At 36.4% G+C, this 20,512-nt stretch overlaps 3 protein-coding genes across 7 annotated transcripts in view; 1 reads left to right on the top strand and 2 right to left on the bottom strand.

Annotated features, from left to right (window-relative positions):
• Window positions 1-134: 134 nt before the first annotated feature.
• The window catches only part of LOC306990834 (uncharacterized protein), a 21,190-nt gene continuing 812 nt past the window's right edge, over window positions 135-20,512 (bottom strand). Inside the window, exons 1-5 of one of the 4 annotated variants that reach the window (XM_079598122.1) lie at window positions 4,040-4,100; window positions 1,276-1,600; window positions 1,047-1,130; window positions 745-878; window positions 135-513 (exon numbers count right to left, since the gene is read on the bottom strand). In XM_079598122.1, coding sequence (XP_079454248.1) covers window positions 280-513; window positions 745-878; window positions 1,047-1,130; window positions 1,276-1,600; window positions 4,040-4,057 — 795 coding nt within the window. In that variant the 5' untranslated portion in view covers window positions 4,058-4,100 and the 3' untranslated portion in view covers window positions 135-279. Of the gene's footprint in view, window positions 514-744; window positions 879-1,007; window positions 1,131-1,275; window positions 1,601-4,039; window positions 4,101-5,712; window positions 5,758-20,512 lie in introns of those variants that run through there. The other 3 variants (XM_079598120.1, XM_079598121.1, XM_079598123.1) reach the window with 3 other exon arrangements.
• On the bottom strand, window positions 8,027-12,493 carry il1fma (interleukin-1 family member A). Its single transcript, XM_079598118.1, has 7 exons — window positions 12,363-12,493; window positions 12,131-12,237; window positions 11,946-12,042; window positions 11,217-11,559; window positions 9,801-9,920; window positions 9,359-9,495; window positions 8,027-9,209 (listed from the first exon to the last, which is right to left on the bottom strand). The coding sequence occupies exons 1-7, from the start codon at window positions 12,372-12,374 to the stop codon at window positions 8,973-8,975; spliced, it is 1,053 nt and encodes a 350-aa protein (XP_079454244.1). The 5' UTR covers window positions 12,375-12,493; the 3' UTR covers window positions 8,027-8,972.
• LOC306990830 (uncharacterized protein) overlaps window positions 11,477-20,512 on the top strand; it is a gene marked incomplete at its 3' end in the record, with an annotated part of 15,046 nt that continues 6,010 nt past the window's right edge. For both annotated transcript variants that reach the window (XM_079598115.1, XM_079598117.1), the window contains exon 1: window positions 11,477-11,615. The remainder of the gene's footprint in view (window positions 11,616-20,512) is intronic.

The raw sequence follows: 20,512 nt of genomic DNA, 5'->3' as shown, positions 1-20,512 counted from the left end.
TTATTTAAATGTCTGATATAAAAGTGTAAAAAAGGTACATTAACACATAATGACAAATGATGAATTTACTGTAACCAACAGGATGGTTTAAATTGCGAATAGCTTATACAGACAGATGTAAATAGAGATTAATATTATAAATATATGGATAAAGTACTTATGCTGTTGTTTTTTTTACATACTATAAAAACATACCCAGTGATGTGGTACTACAATATAATGAAAAGCAGTTCAGCATAAAAGTCCAAAAAGAAGCACATTCTGAATAAAATCTTTATTTTAAAATCGAAAGGTTTTTGTGGTATCACTCTCAATTAGGTCAAAGCAGTTGCTGGATGTAAGTGTGCCTCTTTGCATTTTCACAGCGCCACTGTCCACAGTGTGAATGAACCATCCTCTGTGGAGCGCTGACTCAAAATGCCGGTGACCCAACGGGGTTATAGACATGTAGAAAACAAGGGCTGTTTTTTCTTGATCATCTCCAGAGATGTGTAGCTTTTTTTTGTCATACCTCTGAAAAAAACAAACAGAATATTGTTTAACTGCAGCTTATGGGACAAAATTTGATTGGCGAGTAATTTTGAATGAGGAGGGAGACTTTGTGAATATACCGGTATCTTATTTTCTGAATTTTATATCCCAATGTCATGCTGTTCAGAAAATATTCAGACACAAATGTCACAATATGCAGCCCTAACAAAGCTCAAATGCAAAGTCAAGAAACCGAGAACATTGAAAACTTACTGTTATTTTCAAAATCTTTTCTTCTCCTTCGCTGGTGCAGCAGAAGTAGTTATCTGTGCCAGTGAAGTTCAGCACGACAGAAACATGCGATCCTGTGTCTTTGGTGGCCATGAATCGGAAGATGGTGATTTTTGCTGAATAAATTCAAAATACGTGGAAAAGAAAAGGTTTTTAAAACAAAAATAGAACTGCCACAAGGAAAAGTGGGGTACGCATATATATATATATATTTTAAACATACATTTTCATTATTTGATACAAACCTGACATAGTGTCCACCAAACATATCTGATTATACTGACCGGATGCAATATACTTTTTGACTGATTTTGACTTCAGGAACAAATTGTTTTGTTCTCTATTTAGTTTTCCAATTTGTGCAGAAACTGTGAAAAAGCCAGCAGAATTAGAACATTTTTAATAATGGGGTTGTATTTTCTTATGAACAGTAATAATGGAAATGTCACTTCAACGTTAGTTAATTCAAATGAATAAAAGGTGAGGAATAAAAGATTATTGAATGTTTCTTACTAAAGCCAAAATCAGCTTGCTCAGGGGTGACCACAACTTCATTAAATTGGTGATCAGAGCTACAGATAGGTTCGTCAGTGTCGGGGTCTTGGTCATCAACCAGATTGAAGCTCATGTTTGCCAGGGAAACAAGCAGCTCATCGTCATCATCGAAACAGTCGTCCTCAATGTCCTCATCTATCGACTCCTGGTGCCAACCCTTCTCCGAATCTTCCTCACTTAACATCCTCAGGCTGAATCTCAGTTTCATCTTCTTTTTAATGGCACCACACGTGTCCTCAGATTCACGCTCTTCTGTTTTTCCAGGGCTCGGATGGTTTACAATCTACGGGAGGAAATTATTTGCTTTAGTGCAGTTGAAAACACACAGGATTTAGAAATGAATCACAATGGGCTGGCCTCAAAAATATTTGTTTCAAATGCTACCCACACGATCACTTGATTATTCGGACTAGGCTGAAAGGCCAAAGTAAACATTTCACTTTCATTTCTCTCTTGTGTCATAAACATGGATGTGATCGAGTAGAAAATTATCCTTTAAATAGAAGATCAGAAAAGGCCTCGATTTTTCTGCTACTTATAGAGTTTAATCTCCCTTTGTGAATAAGGAGAAGACAGACGGTAAATAAAGTAGGAGTGACTAATGTCAGGAGTCACTTGGCTTGTTCGACTTAAACCGATCAGTGCAGCGACGGTTCATGACATCAAAGTACCGCGAGAGCGATTAGAGAACCTAAGTCCCGCCCCTCCGCTTCCGGCTCATGGGACCTTATTTCGGAAAAAAATATGTGTGGTAGTCAATGTCGAGAGACAACTTATCCTTTAATTCCGTCTGAACTGTGCCCTGAATTACACACATGATGTTGTCAATTTAAAATATAATTATGAAAGTCAAGAAAGTTGCAGTTTGTCATAAAACAGAAGAGTAACATTTAGTTTAATGTGAAAATCGCTCAATGAACTCCCTCGTCTCGCACTATGTACGTCACCGTTGCTCGTATGTGCAGTCTGGTACAAAACACTCAGGCATGATGGTGTAACGTTACGATTTTAACGTAAGACTATAGGAAAAAATTACAGACGTTAACTTCAGTAAAGTTAGCTTCATTCATTGAGAGAAAAGGTATGATGTCACATGTGCGCCTTTTGGGTTTGTAGTCTTGGTAATTACGTATTTTCACAGTCTTATACCTCAACCGTTCTACATCAAATTATGACTTTCAAGACTTTAAAATGTATCTTTTAAATTGACAAACATCATATGTGTAATTCAGGGCACAATTCAAACGAGATCAAAATATTAGTTGTCTCTCGCCATTGACTACCATACAATATTTTTCCGAAATAAGGTCCCATGGTGGTCCACCGGAAGGGGAGGGTTTTAGGCTCTCTATACGGCTCCTTATGCTTTTGCTTTACTCTTTTGCTTTACCATACGTCACGGTTGTTTAAACCAATGAGCATTAAGCTGTATCGTTTCCCATCATGCTTTTGATCAGCGCAGTCGGTGGAGAGCAACTGCACTGATGCGGTCGGACTCCACAGCAGACTTCTTCCCGACAGTCAAAGCGTCCACAATCTGTCACGAATTCAGAGAATGCGGACCCAAATGCAGAGATGGCAGGCGATGTAATGAGCTTGAATGTTTAAACAAAAATCCATACAACAAAAGGTGTTCAAAAAACAGCAGGCAATTAAGGTTCACAAAAAACAGGAACCACGGGAATAAGCAACACGGAGACAAAAACAGGCAGACTAATACACAACACTCCGACAAATACTATAATGACCTGACAACAGAAAAGGGAAACACAGACACTAAATACACAGGGTAATGAGAAAACAAGGAACAGGTGACACTGGGGCTGGGGAACAGGTGAAACACATTAGACAATCACAAGGGCGGGAAACCTCAAAGACAGGAAGGAAAACAAGACAGCAAGTGAGGCCTCATTTACACGTACATTATTTGTAAAACCGGAGACATTTCCCTTCGGTTGTGCCCCTCTTTTACACGCAAACGGAGAATTCTCCTCTGAAAACGATTCTTTCTAAAAACTCCAGCCAGAGTGGAGATTATTTGTTTGCACGTTTGCATGTAAACTGAGAAAAACAGAGTTTTAGGCAGTCGACATCACAGTATGCGACAGAACTTGCACTGCGTCAAAAGTGCGACCTATATTTTCAGGATTCTGATTGGCTAACGTGGGCTTGAGCTTCTCGTTACACTGCCACCTATAGGTTTGGCATGCTCTTGACGGCATATACACGGGTTTGTGTAAACGAACACTTTTCTGAAAACGGAGAGGGTGAAATGTCAGTTTATGAAAATAACCAGCCACGTGTAAACGTAGCCTAAAACAGGACTAGAAAACCAGACTACGAAAATAAACCAGGAATCAGAAACCAACAATCCTGACAACTTCATTTAGCCTATTAACATTAGTTAACATGAATTACCAATGAACAATAATTCTACAGCATTTATTAATCTTAGTTAAAATCAATTAATCTTAGTGTAAATCGCAGCATTTGCTAATTTTAAGATCAAAAGTTGCATCTGTTAGTGCACTGTGATCTAATATGAATATGTACATTTTTATTAACAAAGGATATTAAATGCTGTAAAAAAATGTTTTCTCATTGTTAGTTCATGTTAGTTAACAAATTAACTAATGTTATACCTTATTGTAAAGTTGTACCTTTTATTTTGCTATATTATAAAAAACAAATTAACCTGTTGGAACGAAATTGCACAGCCTACCTCTGCTGCCATGTTCATTAATGTGCTGATAAAAAAGGATGTGAGCCCTGACTCTGAAAACACTGCCTTTTCTAAGCCAGTAACCCTGATGTGGTAGGAAAAGGAAGTTGTAATGTTAATGCGTGAGGTTTGGAGCGTGCTCTTTGCTATTAGCTCTTCAGCAAATTCAATAACAAATTCAGCAATGATTTCAAAACGTTCACTGTTTAAACCTATCCAAAGCATGAGGTAATAATATAACATAGCCTACTTGTTAAAATTAACTTAAAAGACAAAAATACTTACTATGGCAGGTAGTAAAAAAACGCTATGGCAAGCTGGGGTGCATTTCCCGAAACCATCGTTCCAACGAACCTCAAAGTTCAACGACAGTCTCGAGCTGTGGTTAGAAGCAGAGTTTTTTTGTTTTCATGACTTGTGGACTCAATGAATCCTTATCTTGAGCCAAATAAGCAAGCTGGCATTCAGTACAATCAATTTTATTTAGAATACATACAAATGCCGTTTACGTCTTTTTAAAAGATTTAAAGCGTCGTTGAAGAGTGTGCATGTGCGAACGTGCTCTAGTTATTTATGGTAGACTGGGTACAGTTGGTAGCCTACACTTTTTGCTTTTTCCGTTACCACACCAAAACTAGTGACTGAAAAGAAGTGATTTTTTTTCATATGACATTTCCTTTACTAAAATATTGATAATTATTAACATACATAAGTAAGCTAGGTCATATTTGCCACAATTAGCTCATAAACACATATATCCTAGCCGAATTGAGACACCCAAATCCGTAAAAGCCTACTGTAAAGCTGCCTAACCAATTCATTGCAAATGTAAAATACCTTTAAAACGAGAATTCAACTGTTTTTATTTAATCTGTATTTTATTTGATTATTTGTTTAGTTAAATGTAAATTCACACTGTCAGTCCAAATCCGATTATTTTTGTATCCGATTGGAATCTGATCTAAAATGATGTCCACACTGTGTATCGCAACTGCTCAGATCCGATTTGTGTGTCCATGCAGCTCTTTGGCAATGATGTTGCATTGATGGAGGGGTTTGCATTTGCAATAGAGATGTTGTCTTATTTAGATTTTACAACATGGAAATGTGTAGCCGCCGTGCTGGACTACTGCGTCTTGAGCCTGCGGCACAACTGTAGGAGGCTGGTATGTACAGCTTTTTTCCGCGCTCTTGTCTGCGCCGGTTTCAAAAATAATAATTTTCTGCTCGTCCGGCACTTTGCAACAACACAGCATTGTTTCGGCAGCGACTTTCAGCATGTTTCCTATAACAAACGTCTGACGTTTACATTTTACGTGGCGTGAGAGTCACATACCACGCAAAATCCGATCAGAGCGTTCAGACTGAAGCTAAGTCCTGATTTTAATAGAATTTCAAACCACATATGGATGTAGCTTGAAATGGATTTCATGTGCTTTTTTGGACTGACAATCTGAACGTAGCAAGTCGGGATAAGAAATAGAAGGAAGAATTGCAGTAAGGGCTAGATAAGCCAACGTTAGCTCGTTCGGATCTTTACCACATATTAACTTTAGTTTGTCAAAATTTTGCGCCCTTTCCTGCTAACTAAGTCCTTCTCTATATGACTTTGCAGCTTCCACGTGTTTTTTTCTGTGGTTTATTAGTGCAACAATGTGTTCAGTCGTACATACACAGTGAAATCCATGCTGTTGTTTACATCCGAGTACCTCCATAATGGCCGCGCATCCGCGTTACCGCCCAGAACGGTAGAGGGTTTTATAGAGGGTTGGTGAAAACCCTCTATAAAATCATCTAGCGTTAAGGTTAATACGACAATTCACCATGACGTCACAACAGTAATAGACGTTCTTCCCGGTGACAAAAGCCGAAGCGTTTCTGTGGCAACGCTAGTAAATTGCTTGGAAAGGAGACCCACCGTCGGAAGTAAAAGTGTAATAATAATTTTAAAAAAAATAATTGTTTTTATCATAATAACAACTGTATTTAATGATATAAGTAAAACATATAATAAATATATAATATAGTAGGCCTACACATAATTAGCAAAATACTCTCTTTAGCTCTTTTTCTAGCCAAAATAACGTGCTATATATCATGGTCATTAAATGGCTTTCCTGAGGTAAATGTTATGTAACATAATTGTTCTCCTGCGGTTATATTGACCTCTTTGCGCGGTTGAAAAACACTGATTGGTCGATATGTATGAGGAATATACATTTCGGTAAGTTGCATGAGAAAATGGATGAATGGCTTTTACTTCAGGCAGTGACTGGCAATGAGTCTGATCTTCAAAAGAGACAAGTTTACTAATATTAGTCTCAAATTTCCCCGGCTGAAGATAAATGCTCATCTATGATTTTGTAGATGGACCGTTTTGAGAATACACGGAGCAGAGTTGAAGGGCAAGCAGGGTTGGCAGCAGAAAGGTAAACGTTGGATGAATCATATAATTTATTTTAGGGGATCATTAAGATTTCCTACTTTTAGCACTAAGGTAACTTTTGACGACACGATGTCCACTCGCATAACCTCGATAAAACCCTACACCTTTTGCTGTATATCTGGCAGCGTAACCCCAAACACAACACGTTTTCATCATCGATCAACAACAATGTTTTTAACTTACAGTAGCCAGCTGGATCTCTTCAGTTAGTCAGTAGATCTCAGCTCGCGTTCTGCAACCCTGTTGTTTACAAACATTCTGAAATGCCGTATTCGATCTCAAACAGTTTCACCATTGTGGTTGAATGACCAATTTGCGACAATACGGTTTCGGGAAATAGTCATAAAGTTGATTTCTTCAACTACGAGTTACGTCGTTGTACGGGAACCCATGCGGGAACCCCCTGAGTGCTTAATGGAGGTGTGAAAGGTCAGTTTGGGTGTTGGAGTGATAATGAGACTGGAGCGAGTGTGGTGGGGATCTACCTGCCACTGGGGCATATTCAGCAGAATGAATAAATACTCATTAAAGGGGAAGCACATCAGGAATGAATCATTGTTTGTTGACTTACAACTGAAGGATTATGCCATTCTTGCCTGTTACACTAGTCTATGTGTGACACGTTTGAACTATAATTACATCATCATATGTTTAGGCACTTGACACTTGATGTTCTCTGTGATTTTAATTGAATCTAAATTACGCTATTTCTTTCATAGAATTAGTCAAAAGTAAATAAAGTAAACTAAATGTAAAAATAGGGCTGTGAATTGATTTTTATAAGGTGACTATTAATCACACAGGTTTTAATAGTGATTATTCACACCTTAAAATTCAGGTTACACTTAGGGTCAAATTCTCACTATTATCTAGCTTATTAGCATGCATATTACTAGAATATTGGCTGTTTATTTAATACTTATAAAGCACACATTAATGCCTTATTCTGCATGACCATATTCTACATCCCTAATCCCAATTCCTAATACCTAACCTTAACAACTAGCTTACTAAAGCAGTAATTATGAGTTCACTGAGGCAAAAGTCATAGTTAAAAGTTAGTTAATTGTGAGAATTGGACCATATCTAACATACCGTTATTTAAATATACATCAATTAAATATATTCTAATTAACATCTTTTCAGGAACTGGAAAAAAACAGATGCTGAAATAATTGATTACATTTTTTAAAGCATTAAACAGTCAACATTAGGTCCTAATCGCAGAAATTACGTTAATTTCTCTAGCAATAAAATAAAATAAATAAAAAATAAAATAATATAAAATATTTTGCAACTGCAGTAACATTTTATCAAACACATTTAAATTTTTTGATTGTATATTAAAATATATGAGATAAAATGTGTCACACATCTGGCAAGTTTCTAGATAAATTTCAATACTGATAAAAAATTGTGCAATTAAAAGCATCTCTTCTGTCAATAAGTGAGTGACTATAGAAACATCATAATATAAATTATGACCATAACTTCCCTTGGAACTGTTATTGGATCAATCATCATTCTGAAACACTGAACTTGATTAAAAACTTTATTTTATTGAGATTTGATAGAAGATACATAATACATAAACACAAAATAATAAATTATACATTACAGCAAGGCAACTTCACAGTTTAGCTTTTAGCTTACACAGACAAAAGCAATAGTTGATGTTATAAATATATGAATTACACAAATTATAATTTTTGCAAAGACTTCTTTTGATTAGTATAAAAACATAACCAATGTTTCAGCATAGACTGTAAAACATTATATGATCAATAAGTTGTGTCAACATATGTTTTTTACATTGCTTCAAAATAAGATAAGCAATTTAAAAAATATACTATGTTATACAAGGTTCAAGTCAGCTTAATGTAATTTGAGGTGAAATTACTTAAACATCCAAGTAGATGGTACATAAATTTAAGGCAGAAGCTTTTGTTTCACAGTGTAAAAAGTAACTATTAGCAGTTAGCAATAAAAATAAATATGAATTATATGTTAGTTTAAAAAATATCAGTTTAAAAGTAGAAATATAAATGAACTGACAAAAAAAATGAACTGAAAAAATATGTCAGCAAATAGTATACATATACTACTGCAATGGCAGTAAACCAAACCATTCTTTGGAAGAGGCTGCATTCTCTTAGGCAACCTAACACTTAAAGTAATTTATAATAACTGACAACTTTGACCAATGCTGGGCCTGCAAATCCTCCTAAAAACTTATCTGACCAATTTATTTAGTCGCCAAGCCAAAACATGTATTATCATTTTTAATGGGGCACAAAGCTTCATTATAGGGTTGGTCTGGTCACGTGAGCTTGAATCAAATAGTAAGGTCAACTCCTTATGTTTGGATTAGGTTGTAATCACCATTATATTTGAGAACAATGTTCCAGTTATTAAATGTCATATACAAGTGCCATACTATACAATCTCTTCTAGTCATTTGACAACCATAGGTTTCTATCAAGAATTCTAACATGAGCCGTTCTCACTCTGAATTATGATAAAAAAGGTGTTGGGTTTACAGTTAAACTGTTCAACTCTATCCATGTCCACTTCGTCTACATTTTTTGAGTAGATAAACCATCCTTTGTGCAGAGCTGACTCAAACCGCCGGAGATTGTCTGGCCCACAAGACATGTAGAATACAAGGGACCATTTCTCTGGGTCATCGGCACAGATCGTTTGCAGGTCCTGTTTTACATGTTGCTGAAAAACAATAGAAAACCTTGGTTTAATCGCAGTTTAAAATCTTACTGACTATGTTTATGTTTAGTATTAAACATTAAAATTATGTGTAATGTGTCCTTATAGCATCTTCAACAAGACAACTGCATCAGCAATGAATTAAGACCTACTGTCACTGTTAGAATCTTTGTGTCTACACCTGGCTTTGTGGTGCAGCTGAAGAAGTTGTTTGTGTTAGTGAAGTTCAGCACAACAGGAGTACCTGGAACGCCCATTGTGGTCATGTAAGAGTAGATGGTGATTGGTGCTGAAAAAGCCAAAGCATTGCAAAATATATTTAAAAATATACTTATGAAGCAAGTGACAATGAAGAATATTGCTGCAAGACACAATTACCTGGCCATGTATACTGTAGCAGTAACTACATTGCAATTTACACAAAATCCAAATCTGCATGATTTAACAAATACAATAAGTGTAATTTTGGTAATCGGGCCCAAATTATAATGACTGCTAAAATAAAAGATATAGCAGACAAAGAAAAAAAAAAACAGTGTCATGGTAAGAGAGGAATTTCAAACATCATATATTCACATATTATTTGGTACCAACCTGACATAGTGTTATCCAAACATATCTGGCGATAGTTTGGGGTGACATACTTTTCCCTAATGAAACTCTTAATATACAAATGATCTCTTTTTCTAAGCAGACTCAATATCTTCGGAGAACCTGAGAAGAAGGAAGCAGATTAGTTACACAATTCTCAAAAAGTCACATTTGGTTTTGCATTGGATTCCTTAAAGGGATAGTTCACCCAAAAATAAAAATTCTCTCATCAATTACTCAACCTCATGTCGTTCCAAACCCGTAAGACTTTCGTTCATCCTCGAAACACAAATGAAGATATTTTAAATTAAATCTGATCGCTTTCTGGCCCTCCATTGAAAGTCGACGCAACTACTACTTTGTTGCTTCAAAAAGTGCATAAAGAGATTGTAAAACTAATCCATATGAATTGAGTGGTTTAGTCCAAATTTTCTGAAGAGACACAGTGGCTTTTTTATGATGAAGATTTAATATGGGCTTTTATTCAAACATTCATCAGATATGGTAAACAGAAGCTCAAGCATGCTTGCTTGTTGTGCGAGAACCAATGAGGTTCATTCTTGTGTTACGCAACACATTTGAGCATCAGCAAGAACCAGTGAGGTTTGTTCTCACACGTCAAGCAGCTTCGGTTGAGCTTCTGTTTATATTCGCTGATCAATGTCTATATGTGAATAAAAGCCTAAATTCAATCTGTTCATCTCAAAGCGATTATGTCTTTTCAGAAAATATGAACCACTCGATTCATAAGGATTCATTTTACATTCTCTTTATGAACTTTTTGAAGTGTGCATGTGTTTCAAAGATGAACTAAAGTCTTACGGGTTTAGAACGACATGAGGGTGAGTAACTGATGACAATTTAGTTTTTCATTTTTGGGTGAACTATCTCTTTAAAATCTGCATGGGCATTATTGTAATGTGTGTGATTTTTTAGGGCTATGCAACGATTAATCGCATCCAAAATAAAAGTTTGTGTTTACATAATATATGTGTGTCTGTGTACTGTGTATAATTATTTTGTATATTTGAATACACACACACATGCATATATTTAAGAAAAATGTGTTATTTATATATAAAATATGTATATTTATTTATAATATAAATTGTATATAAATATATATACAGTGTATACACATGCAAATATTTCTCAAATATATACATCCATGTGTATGTATATATACAAAATAATAATACACAGTACACAGATACACATATATGTAAACGCAAACTTTTATTTTGGTTGCGATCAATCATTGCACAGCCCTAGGTTTTGATTTTATTTTTGATTTTTACATCGATTAGAGCATTTAAGAAATTTAAAAGATAAATTATTTGTGTATTGTGCTATTGATTGATTACACACATTTGAGAAATGTACAGATAAAAATGGCAATGAATGCAACACATTTCATACCAGAGGTAATCTCAGCTCTCGTAGGCAGGACCACAACTTCATTAAATTTGCAATTCGTCTTTCCACAGTTGTTGCAAGGGTTGTCAGGGTCACAGCCTCGAGCAAGAACCAGACTGAAGCTCGTATCAGCCATGGAGACAATTAGCAAATTGTCATCATCGAAACAGTCGTCCTCAATGTCTTCCGGTTGTGAAGGTGATGGTCCCAGGCTCCCGTATGCCTCCAGCTCAGACTCTCTTACCATCATCAGGCTGAAACTCATGAGCGTCGGCTCCTTTTTATTGACACGGAGCTCCTCAGATTCGCATTCTTCTGTTTTTGTTTTGCAAGAATGATGTATGGTCTACGAGAGATTATTTGACCAGCAGAGTTGAAGAAAATGAAGTCAATCTAGCTCAGGTACAGTTTTATTCCTCAAGCAATTACTCAAAAAAAACCCATAATGATGTAATCTCTGGAGTATAACCTTTTAAACACACACACACACACACACACACACACACACACACACACACACACACACACACACACACACACACACACACACACACACACACACACACAGTCCATGTGATCATAATAAATTCCCTGACTAGGCGAAAAATCCCCAGCGAAAAATTTAGTTTCACTTGTCTCTATACCAGTCACATTTAAAACAGAATATGTTTTAATGAATATGTTGAGTAATATGAGAGTGCAAAAGTCTATGTGAGTAAATGCAAAACTCACAAGTAAGGGAGATCCTTCAACCAGAAGATCAGCAAATGCCGCTGGAGTCAAATCTTCCACATTTATGTTGTTTATCATTAGGAGTTTATCTCCCTTGCTGAAAAGATAGATAGATAGATAGATAGATCGATAGATAGATGATCTCATACTCATGAAAGGATATTGTACATCATCAATAATCTTACCTTGTGAACATTCCTTTGTTATAGTTTAAAAAGGCCTTCACTTCATATGAGTGTTTTCCTTCACATTCAGTGTGGAGCAACGTGACACCACCAGAAACTGGATTCCCCTATAAGATGTCACATCAAATGTTTTCAACTGATACATTTAAAATGAACACCTAACATACTGAAGATGTTGATCAACTGTTGTATATCAAATCAGCTATAGATTTGCAAACAACAAAACACATACCTCTGATGCCATGATGAACTCCGATTACGATGTGTGAGTCTCGACTCTGAAACACCGTCTTTTGAAAGTCAGTTGACTTGACGCTAAGAAAAGGAAGCTAAATTAGGTTGTCACCAAACCAGTGTGAGGGTTGGCCGGAAAAGGAGAAGTAGCTATAGTTGTAGGGAAAGGACATGCACCATTTACACTGCATGGTTCAAGTGACCCAATTTCGATTGTTTTCCTCTCATGTGGCACAGATTGGACATGACCGGCCAACGTGTAAGCAGGAAAAAAATCACATGGATTCCGATATTCTCAGATCGGTTTTAGGCCTCACTCATATGTGGAAGTAAATCAGATATGAATCGGATACGTGTATTTGCGTCGCCTGCCATGTAAGCAGACAAATCGGATATTCCCCATGCAGTAAATGCGAGTCGTAGGCCTACATCATTAAAAAAGGGACGTCATCTCAGACACCAACTGCGATCATGACTTATTACAGTTGTTCTCAATTGTTTACACACATTTTCTGAAAGCATGCCTCATATTCTCAGAACTCTACACACAAATCGAAAAACACACACACAATGGGCAAAACCCATCAATTCTCCTGCAAAATGAAACTTTACATTCAAAACAATGTCATTTCTTCTCAAAATGGTATTTTGTTTTCAAATGACACACACAAACCATCATATGAATAGACATTTATAAGAACCAGTTGAACACTGATTTGCTCAATGTAAAACACTATGAATGGAAAACACTTCTTCTCCATTCATCATAATGACTTAGGCCTTTTTTTTGTTTGTTCAGTGTTACACTTACTACAGACAGTACATTCATAAGTGTGTTGTAAAATATAAGAATATTGTTTCTATACTCAGAACACACAAATACACGATAACAAATATATATATTTTTTCCCACAAAAACAATGTACACAGTGTACATCCCAACACAAAGTTGCACATACTGTGGTCTACAAAACAACAGAAGAATTTACTGTATACAGTTACAGTAAAAAACAACAACAGAAAATCCAATGTTGGCATCCATTGCTCCATTGAAAAGCCCACCTGTTGCCCTTTTATGCTAAAGCTGTGATTGCTAATTGTAAAACTGTGTGACGGGTGTTTGCCCATGTGATGAGTCAGTGTGCATATGTGAATGGCAGTGTTCCTTGTGAAAACAAGAGATTTTCTGCATAAAAATTGTGTCAAATGCAAAGAATTGTGTGTAGTGTTTTGGAAAAAGTGTGTTTTAGAACTGCAATTTGAGTGTAAAGCAGGAATTGTGCTTCTAGTTTAGCAGAATTGGTTCAAGGGGTTGGTGAATGAGTTACATGTTGTGGTCATTGTGTCTCAAGTACCAGTATTTGTGTGTAAACAATTGAGAAAAACTGTAATGGCGTGATGGAGGACAAAGGCTCCACATAATGTTTTCTCCGCCTTACGAGAGCAATATTTTTCTGACATATGAAAATAGTGCGGAAAGCAAAACACTGGATAATAGAGATGCGCTGATGACGTCACCCGAATCCGCAGCCAAAAACAAATCATCCACCCGCACCAATAATTTTCTCTGATTTAAGTATCCACACCCGATTGTCAAATTACTAGGCTATTATTCTTATGTGTTGTTACGCGTGAGGATATCACCTTAAACAGCGGACTCGGTGACGGTTGATGCGCGCATCTATAGCCTAACATAGGCCTAATATAGCCTAGCTAATACACTGATGAATAAGCGCTGCTTTTAAATGCGCATTTCTTTATTACAACATTTATTTGACAGAATTTCCTTTTCTTAATGGCATAAACAGGTTTACTCCCTTGAAACTTAAACTGGAATGGAATATTTGAACTGGAACATGCTCATATTTTAGAGTAGCCTCTGGCTAGCTAGTTATTTTCGTTAATAACGATTTATCCTACCCACCCGAAATTAATCAGAATGTTATTTTTATTACTTGACCCGCGGATTGTCCGCAGAGCCCCCGCGGATATAACCGCGACCCGGGCATCACTATAATAATTTTGTCTGCTTCTGCATCCATTGCATATCGAGTTGTTTTACATCATTTTCCGGGTCAGAACGTCAACATTGGGTTGTTTCGGCAATGTATAGTGTAAATGCAAATATCGGATACGGGTCACTTTTAGAAGATGATGTAAGCGGGTCGTCAAAAAAAAAAAATCGGATAGCATAGTCAGCAAATCTGAATTGGGCATCAAGACCTGCAGTGTAAATGCAGCTTTAACCCACAATGCTGAGATAGTGTTTGTGCCATTCATATTTTTCTTAAAGGTAGTTCACCTTATGTAGTTAAAATTATGTCATTACTCCCCCTCATTTTCTTATGTCTGTAACCAAACAGTTGATGGGCCCCATTGACTTCAATAATATTTATCGGTCCATCACCTGTTTGGTTACTCTTCAAAATATCAAATTTTAAAGTTCAGCAGAAGAAAGAAATTCATACAAGTTTGGAACAACTTTAAGGTGAGTAAATTATTACAGAATTGTTTTTTTTCGTGAATTCATGTGCTTATAGGCTACTGTCAAGTGCTAAAAGCTGATGGCTATACACATGCTGCCGATCTTGAAGTATAAATTGCCAACTCAAGACTCAAATGTGTGTTTTGTTTTAAACTGTGGACAAATCTGACCGGAAATCTGACAGGAAACTTTATCCTTAATTAAGTTATTGACCTGATCTTTTAAAATATAGATTTTCAGTCTGAATCACCAAAAAGCAAGGTTTTATTGTCTTTTTCACTGTGCAGAGCACAAAACATATTTTACAGCAAACACAGTTATTGAAACTGACTTTTTAAATAGACATTATTGGTACTTTGAGGAAATAAGAAGATGAGGTTTCACACGATTAATGGTACACGTTTACACTCCCAGAACACAATCTTACTGCACTTCCTCACACAAGGTAATATTAACAAAAGAAGAGGAACAAACTGGTTGCGCGGGAAGAGACTTAGTGTGGAGCAGTGTACTACTCACATCCATCCACACAAAAACAATACATTTACTGTAATAGATCGTACAAATTTGAAATTGTATCAGTGTGCATGGTTCAAGTCACTTTGAACTGTCCCTGTATGGAAAATTTTGAGAATGTTGAAGAATCTTCATGCAGCTCTTTGCCCAAGGACAGTTCATGGTTCGTGGAAAAAGGACAATAAACCAAACATAAAAGCCTCCAAATAGCTTTGTGTGAGGACCACACTGAAATTCAATTCTTTTTTTCACTGATTTTCACAATATCCCTCCAGCGAGATGACCTTGCCAGCCAAGGTCACCATGAATGAACTGTCCTTAAATGACAAAGAGCTGCATGAAGATTCTTCAAAATTCTCCTTTTTGTGTTCCACAGATAAAAGAAAGTCTTTGGGTTTTGGACAACACGGGGTGAATAACTATATCAGAATTTTAACTTTTGGTTGAACCAATTCCTTTAAAGTTGACAAAAACAGCTTTATAGTAAGGTCAGTATAGGACACACACACACACACACACACACACACACACACACACACACACACACACACACACACACACACACACACACACACACACAATATGCATACGGTACATGGCCCTCTGACACAAACCAGATGTTCATAAACATACTCGAAACCTTTAGACTTGTCAGAACAACCAAACACTGAGACAAACGCAGTTTCACACATCAAAATAGAGGATTTCTCTATTTGAAATGATCATGTTGCCACAACAGACAACACGAAACGAATACGTCCATATTGTCAGGTGAAAACTCAAAAAACAAACCTGTGTTGACTTTGTGTATTTGTACTAAGTAACTTATAGGCAACACTACACCAAATTTCAACTATTTACCAATTGACTATTTACAATTGGAGTCTCGTATTTGAAACTAAAGCACGTTTTTTAAGTTGCTCTGAATAAGAGAATCAAAAGACAACCCCCCCCCCACACACACACACACACACCTACCTTATTTTTACAACCATTTCCTGTTTGTCCCTCCACAAACCTACATGCATTCTGTCAAACCACCCACTGCCAAACAGCCATTTTTAGACGTAAAACCGACAGTTACATAAAATACAAAATGTATTTGTGCATATAAAATAAAACTTATAAATAAAAAGTATTGGTTACACTTTAATGGTCAACTTTAGACACTCTACTAACTAACTTGTCAACTAACTCTCATTAAATCATTAATAGACTGAAGAAGAGTGTTAGGTTAGGATTAGGTGTAAGGGTTCGGATTAGAACAATAAATGGCATATAGTTGCTAAGTTTCTTTGAATGTCTGTTGAGGACCATCAAAATAGTAAGAAAGAGTTAGCAGATATTACAGTTTTTTTCCACACGTTTTCAAAACTGTCACCTTTTTTCAAAACTCTACACACAATTCCCAAAACTGCACACACAAAATGCCTCACATCTCCTTCAAAATGCCATAAACACATGCCAGAATGAAGCATTTGCCCAGGGGCCTCTGAACTCTTAATCCGGCCCTGCCTGTAATGATGTGATGCACCTCAATGAATTAGTCATTTCTTGTTTTTATTTAAATACGTCAGTAAAAGCACCGGCGGCATGTGTTTAAAATAGTGCTGAGCGTGAGTAAAAACACGAGAGAATGACTGCATGAAACAGATGAAAACCAAAATGCTTAGATGATGCTGAACTCTGTCCTCTCTTCTTCAGTATTAATCATCGTGTTTTTGGAGCGAGCAGGAAAGTGGTATTGCCATGTAGCCGTGGGTTGTTTCAGCTCAAACAAAAAAAATAATAGATCATTTGAACAAGAAAAAAATTCCATCAGTGAGGGTGGGGGAGATTATAATGTACAGAAAAGGGATTACGGTGCAAAAAACACATTTCACATTATATCAACACACAATATCCATAATTAGCAAGAAACAGGTTGTGCCATAATGAAGAGTCAAGCTTGAGGGCAGCTACTACTAAGGTCATTCGATTAATCTAGGCAGTTCGTGACCAAGAGTTCAACATGTGGAAGTTCTGTGACAGATGAGACGCACGGCAGAGGTTTTGGTTCATCAGAGGACAGGCATCGCAGACATAAGCAAACAAATGCAGTTAGGACCAGAACTGGGTGTAGATACGCTCTTTAGACATGGGTGTAACTGAAAAAAAAATCAGCATATCAATTTTGACTGATATTAGATAGTGAACAAAAGAAACAAGTTTAAAAAGCTGAACTAAAAAAAAGGAAAGTGGAAGGAAGAAGTGGTAAGCATCAATAATTTTAAACAGAATGGAGAAATAGAAAGAAGATAACACCTAACATCTAACTAACTAACACAATACTATTGTTGGGTGTAACTTAAAGTATTAATTACTGTAATTTAATGACTTTTCCCTTGGAAAAATAAAGTAAGGGACTGTAATTTAATGACTTTTCCCTTGGAAAAATAAAGTAAGGGACTGTAATTTAATTACTTTTCCCTTGGAAAAATAAAGTAAGGGACTGTAATTGAATTGCAGTTACTTCGGATGTAATTGCATTCAATACTTTATAGACTAAAAACAGTTCTAAATAAAACTATACTGGTGTCACGCTTTTGTCCAATGAAGATGACGAAGATTCACAAGAAAAAGTATTTATTAAACGAAACTGAACGAGACAACACGAACAATACTGGGCGTCTGAATCAAACTGAGGAGAGATAATGAACTAAATGAAGACAGATATGCTCATTAAATGAATCACCATGGAAACAGATAATGGCAGGAAACTAAAACAAAGGAAACAGGTAACTGAGGAAAAACAAACTAAAATTACATGAAAATTAAACCACATAATTGTGAGAAGATTTAACATCAACATGTAATGCCTAATATTCAAATGTTTTTAATGCAACCTTCTCACATTAAACTCCTGGGGCAGTTCAAAAATGATAATTTATGTAGTTTTATATTATTGATTTAACTCTATCCTTGTATTGTTCAACTGGTCGAGGTTGATATGGGATTTAGAAAGTAATTAGTAATAAGTAATGGAATATTTAGAGAGAGTAATTAGTACAATAATCTAATTACACAGTTAAAGATGTCATTATAGCTAATTAATTACTTTTTTAGAGTACCAAATACTGCCCAAAACACAATTACAAATATTTTGGACATGTCCACGTCTCCTAGTGGACTTTTATACACTATCTGTAAATGTACATCCACAGCAGCGCCCTAAACTTACTGACTATCTAATGCTGAATAAGAGATCATTTTGAATCTTTATCACAGAAATACCAGATAAACTTTTATAGCCTAATGTTTTAGCATGAAACCCCAATAACATTAGTTAGGAGGACTAAGGAAAGAGTAACTAAACATATGTCTCTGACAGAAAAGAATATGTTTGGAATACATAATAAAATTAAAAACTGTCCGTGTATAACAAAGAGCTGCATGAAGATTCTTCAACATTCTCATTTTGTGTTCTGCAAAAAAAGAAAAAAATTCTTAGGCAAACTATACCTTAAAATTAAATATTTCATTTTACAATGACTGGTCTGTTAGTAAAGCTTCATAGTGTGTGACATTTTTATTCTGTGGTTTCCTGCCAACAAGTCACCAAACAGTTTTACTCCATTCCACCACACACACACACACACACACACACACACACACACACACACACACACACACACACACACACACACACACACACACACACACACACACACACACACACACACACACACACACACACACACACACACACACACACACACACACACACACACACACACACACACACACACACACACACACACACACACAAGGCAAAAATAAAGCCTCTGACCCAAACCGGAAAGTGTTCATAAACATCCTCAAAACCTTTAGACACACTTACCCAGATAAGGTAATACATTGGAAGAGCTAACAGCCACATTTTTGAACTTCACACACACACACACACACACGCACACACACACACACACGCACACACACACGCACACACACACGCACACACACACGTTTGGCACATCAAAATAGAGGTTCTTCTCTGAATTGATCATCATGTAGTCCCTACATCTGTACAAAACAAACAAATACATACACATTTGGCATACATCCATTTTTTGTGATTTGGCATCACATCTCAATAATCACAGGTCTGTTCGAGATTAAGTGGCAGGTACTAATTTTTGACTTTCTGTCATTCTCCATAATTTTGACATGAAATAAAATAAAATATAACCTTAACATCACTATAATTTCCCTTAAATACAATTTAATATAAAGTTAAAGGTATTGCGGAGGATCTTTCCTACTTTTAGAAAAGACCCGCCCTCTCCAATTTCTATTTGCTCCCGACCGAGAGGGAACGCCTACTAGCAGTGATTTTAAATGGATTTCTCCAAATAGCTTGACAAACTTTACCTGTCTAGTAGAATCTTCGCGACTGCGGCATCAGTGGGAAGCCCAACATGTGCTTTTAGCGCACGCCAGCGTGTGAACGGCCTTACGTAAACATATCACCAGAATGATTGACACTTAGGTGGACCAATAGTACACACTACCCACCCGGAAGAAGAAAATCCTCCGCTATACCTTTAATGCCATAAAAGTTTTCCTTGCATGCTGCCATCTGTAATTTATAGCAACATCGTCTAATTTACACATCCACCAGTAAAAACAATTGAACTCTTATGGGCTCAGCATTAATCCATATATTTTATTCTGTACAAAGTTTATACAGTTAGAAACTACACTGGTACTGTAGTAGCACTTTATTTTACAGTCCTGTTCCCCTTGTACGTACCAAAAATATTAAAGGTGCTACAGGTGATCTGGGAAATGCTAACTTTAGCCTGCTAGCTTTGAAAGCATACGATCCCACCCTCCCATCAAATGGCCATCCAAAGCCACGCATCCAACACATGACCGCACAAAATGACCAGAGACAACATTATTAGATTACATCATGTCACTGGTGAGAAACTTTACAGTAAAGTGAGTAACTAATGAATGTAAATAACTGTTTGCCTGCCATTCTCCCTCTGTCTGCACAGTGTATGTGAACGCTGATGGCGTATGATGTGCGTGAAAAGCCTGCGCAGTGGTATGCCAACACACGTTGACTGATGGGAACACATGGTATCATTTCATGAATGATT

This window comes from Phoxinus phoxinus (genome assembly GCF_949152265.1).
Source record: "Phoxinus phoxinus genome assembly, chromosome: 22".
Lineage (NCBI taxonomy): Eukaryota > Metazoa > Chordata > Actinopteri > Cypriniformes > Leuciscidae > Phoxinus > Phoxinus phoxinus.
The sequence above is the reverse complement of the archived record's forward strand: the minus strand, read 5'-3'. Positions and strand labels throughout refer to the sequence as shown.

Excerpts from the sequence above, each read along its gene's own strand:
- il1fma (XM_079598118.1), bottom strand. Across the intron at positions 9,496-9,800 it reads TTTGGATAACACTATGTCAG|CACCAATCACCATCTACTCT; the intron begins GTTGGTACCAAA and ends TGGCTTTTTCAG. Across the intron at positions 9,210-9,358 it reads CAAAGATTCTAACAGTGACA|CAACATGTAAAACAGGACCT; the intron begins GTAGGTCTTAAT and ends ATTGTTTTTCAG.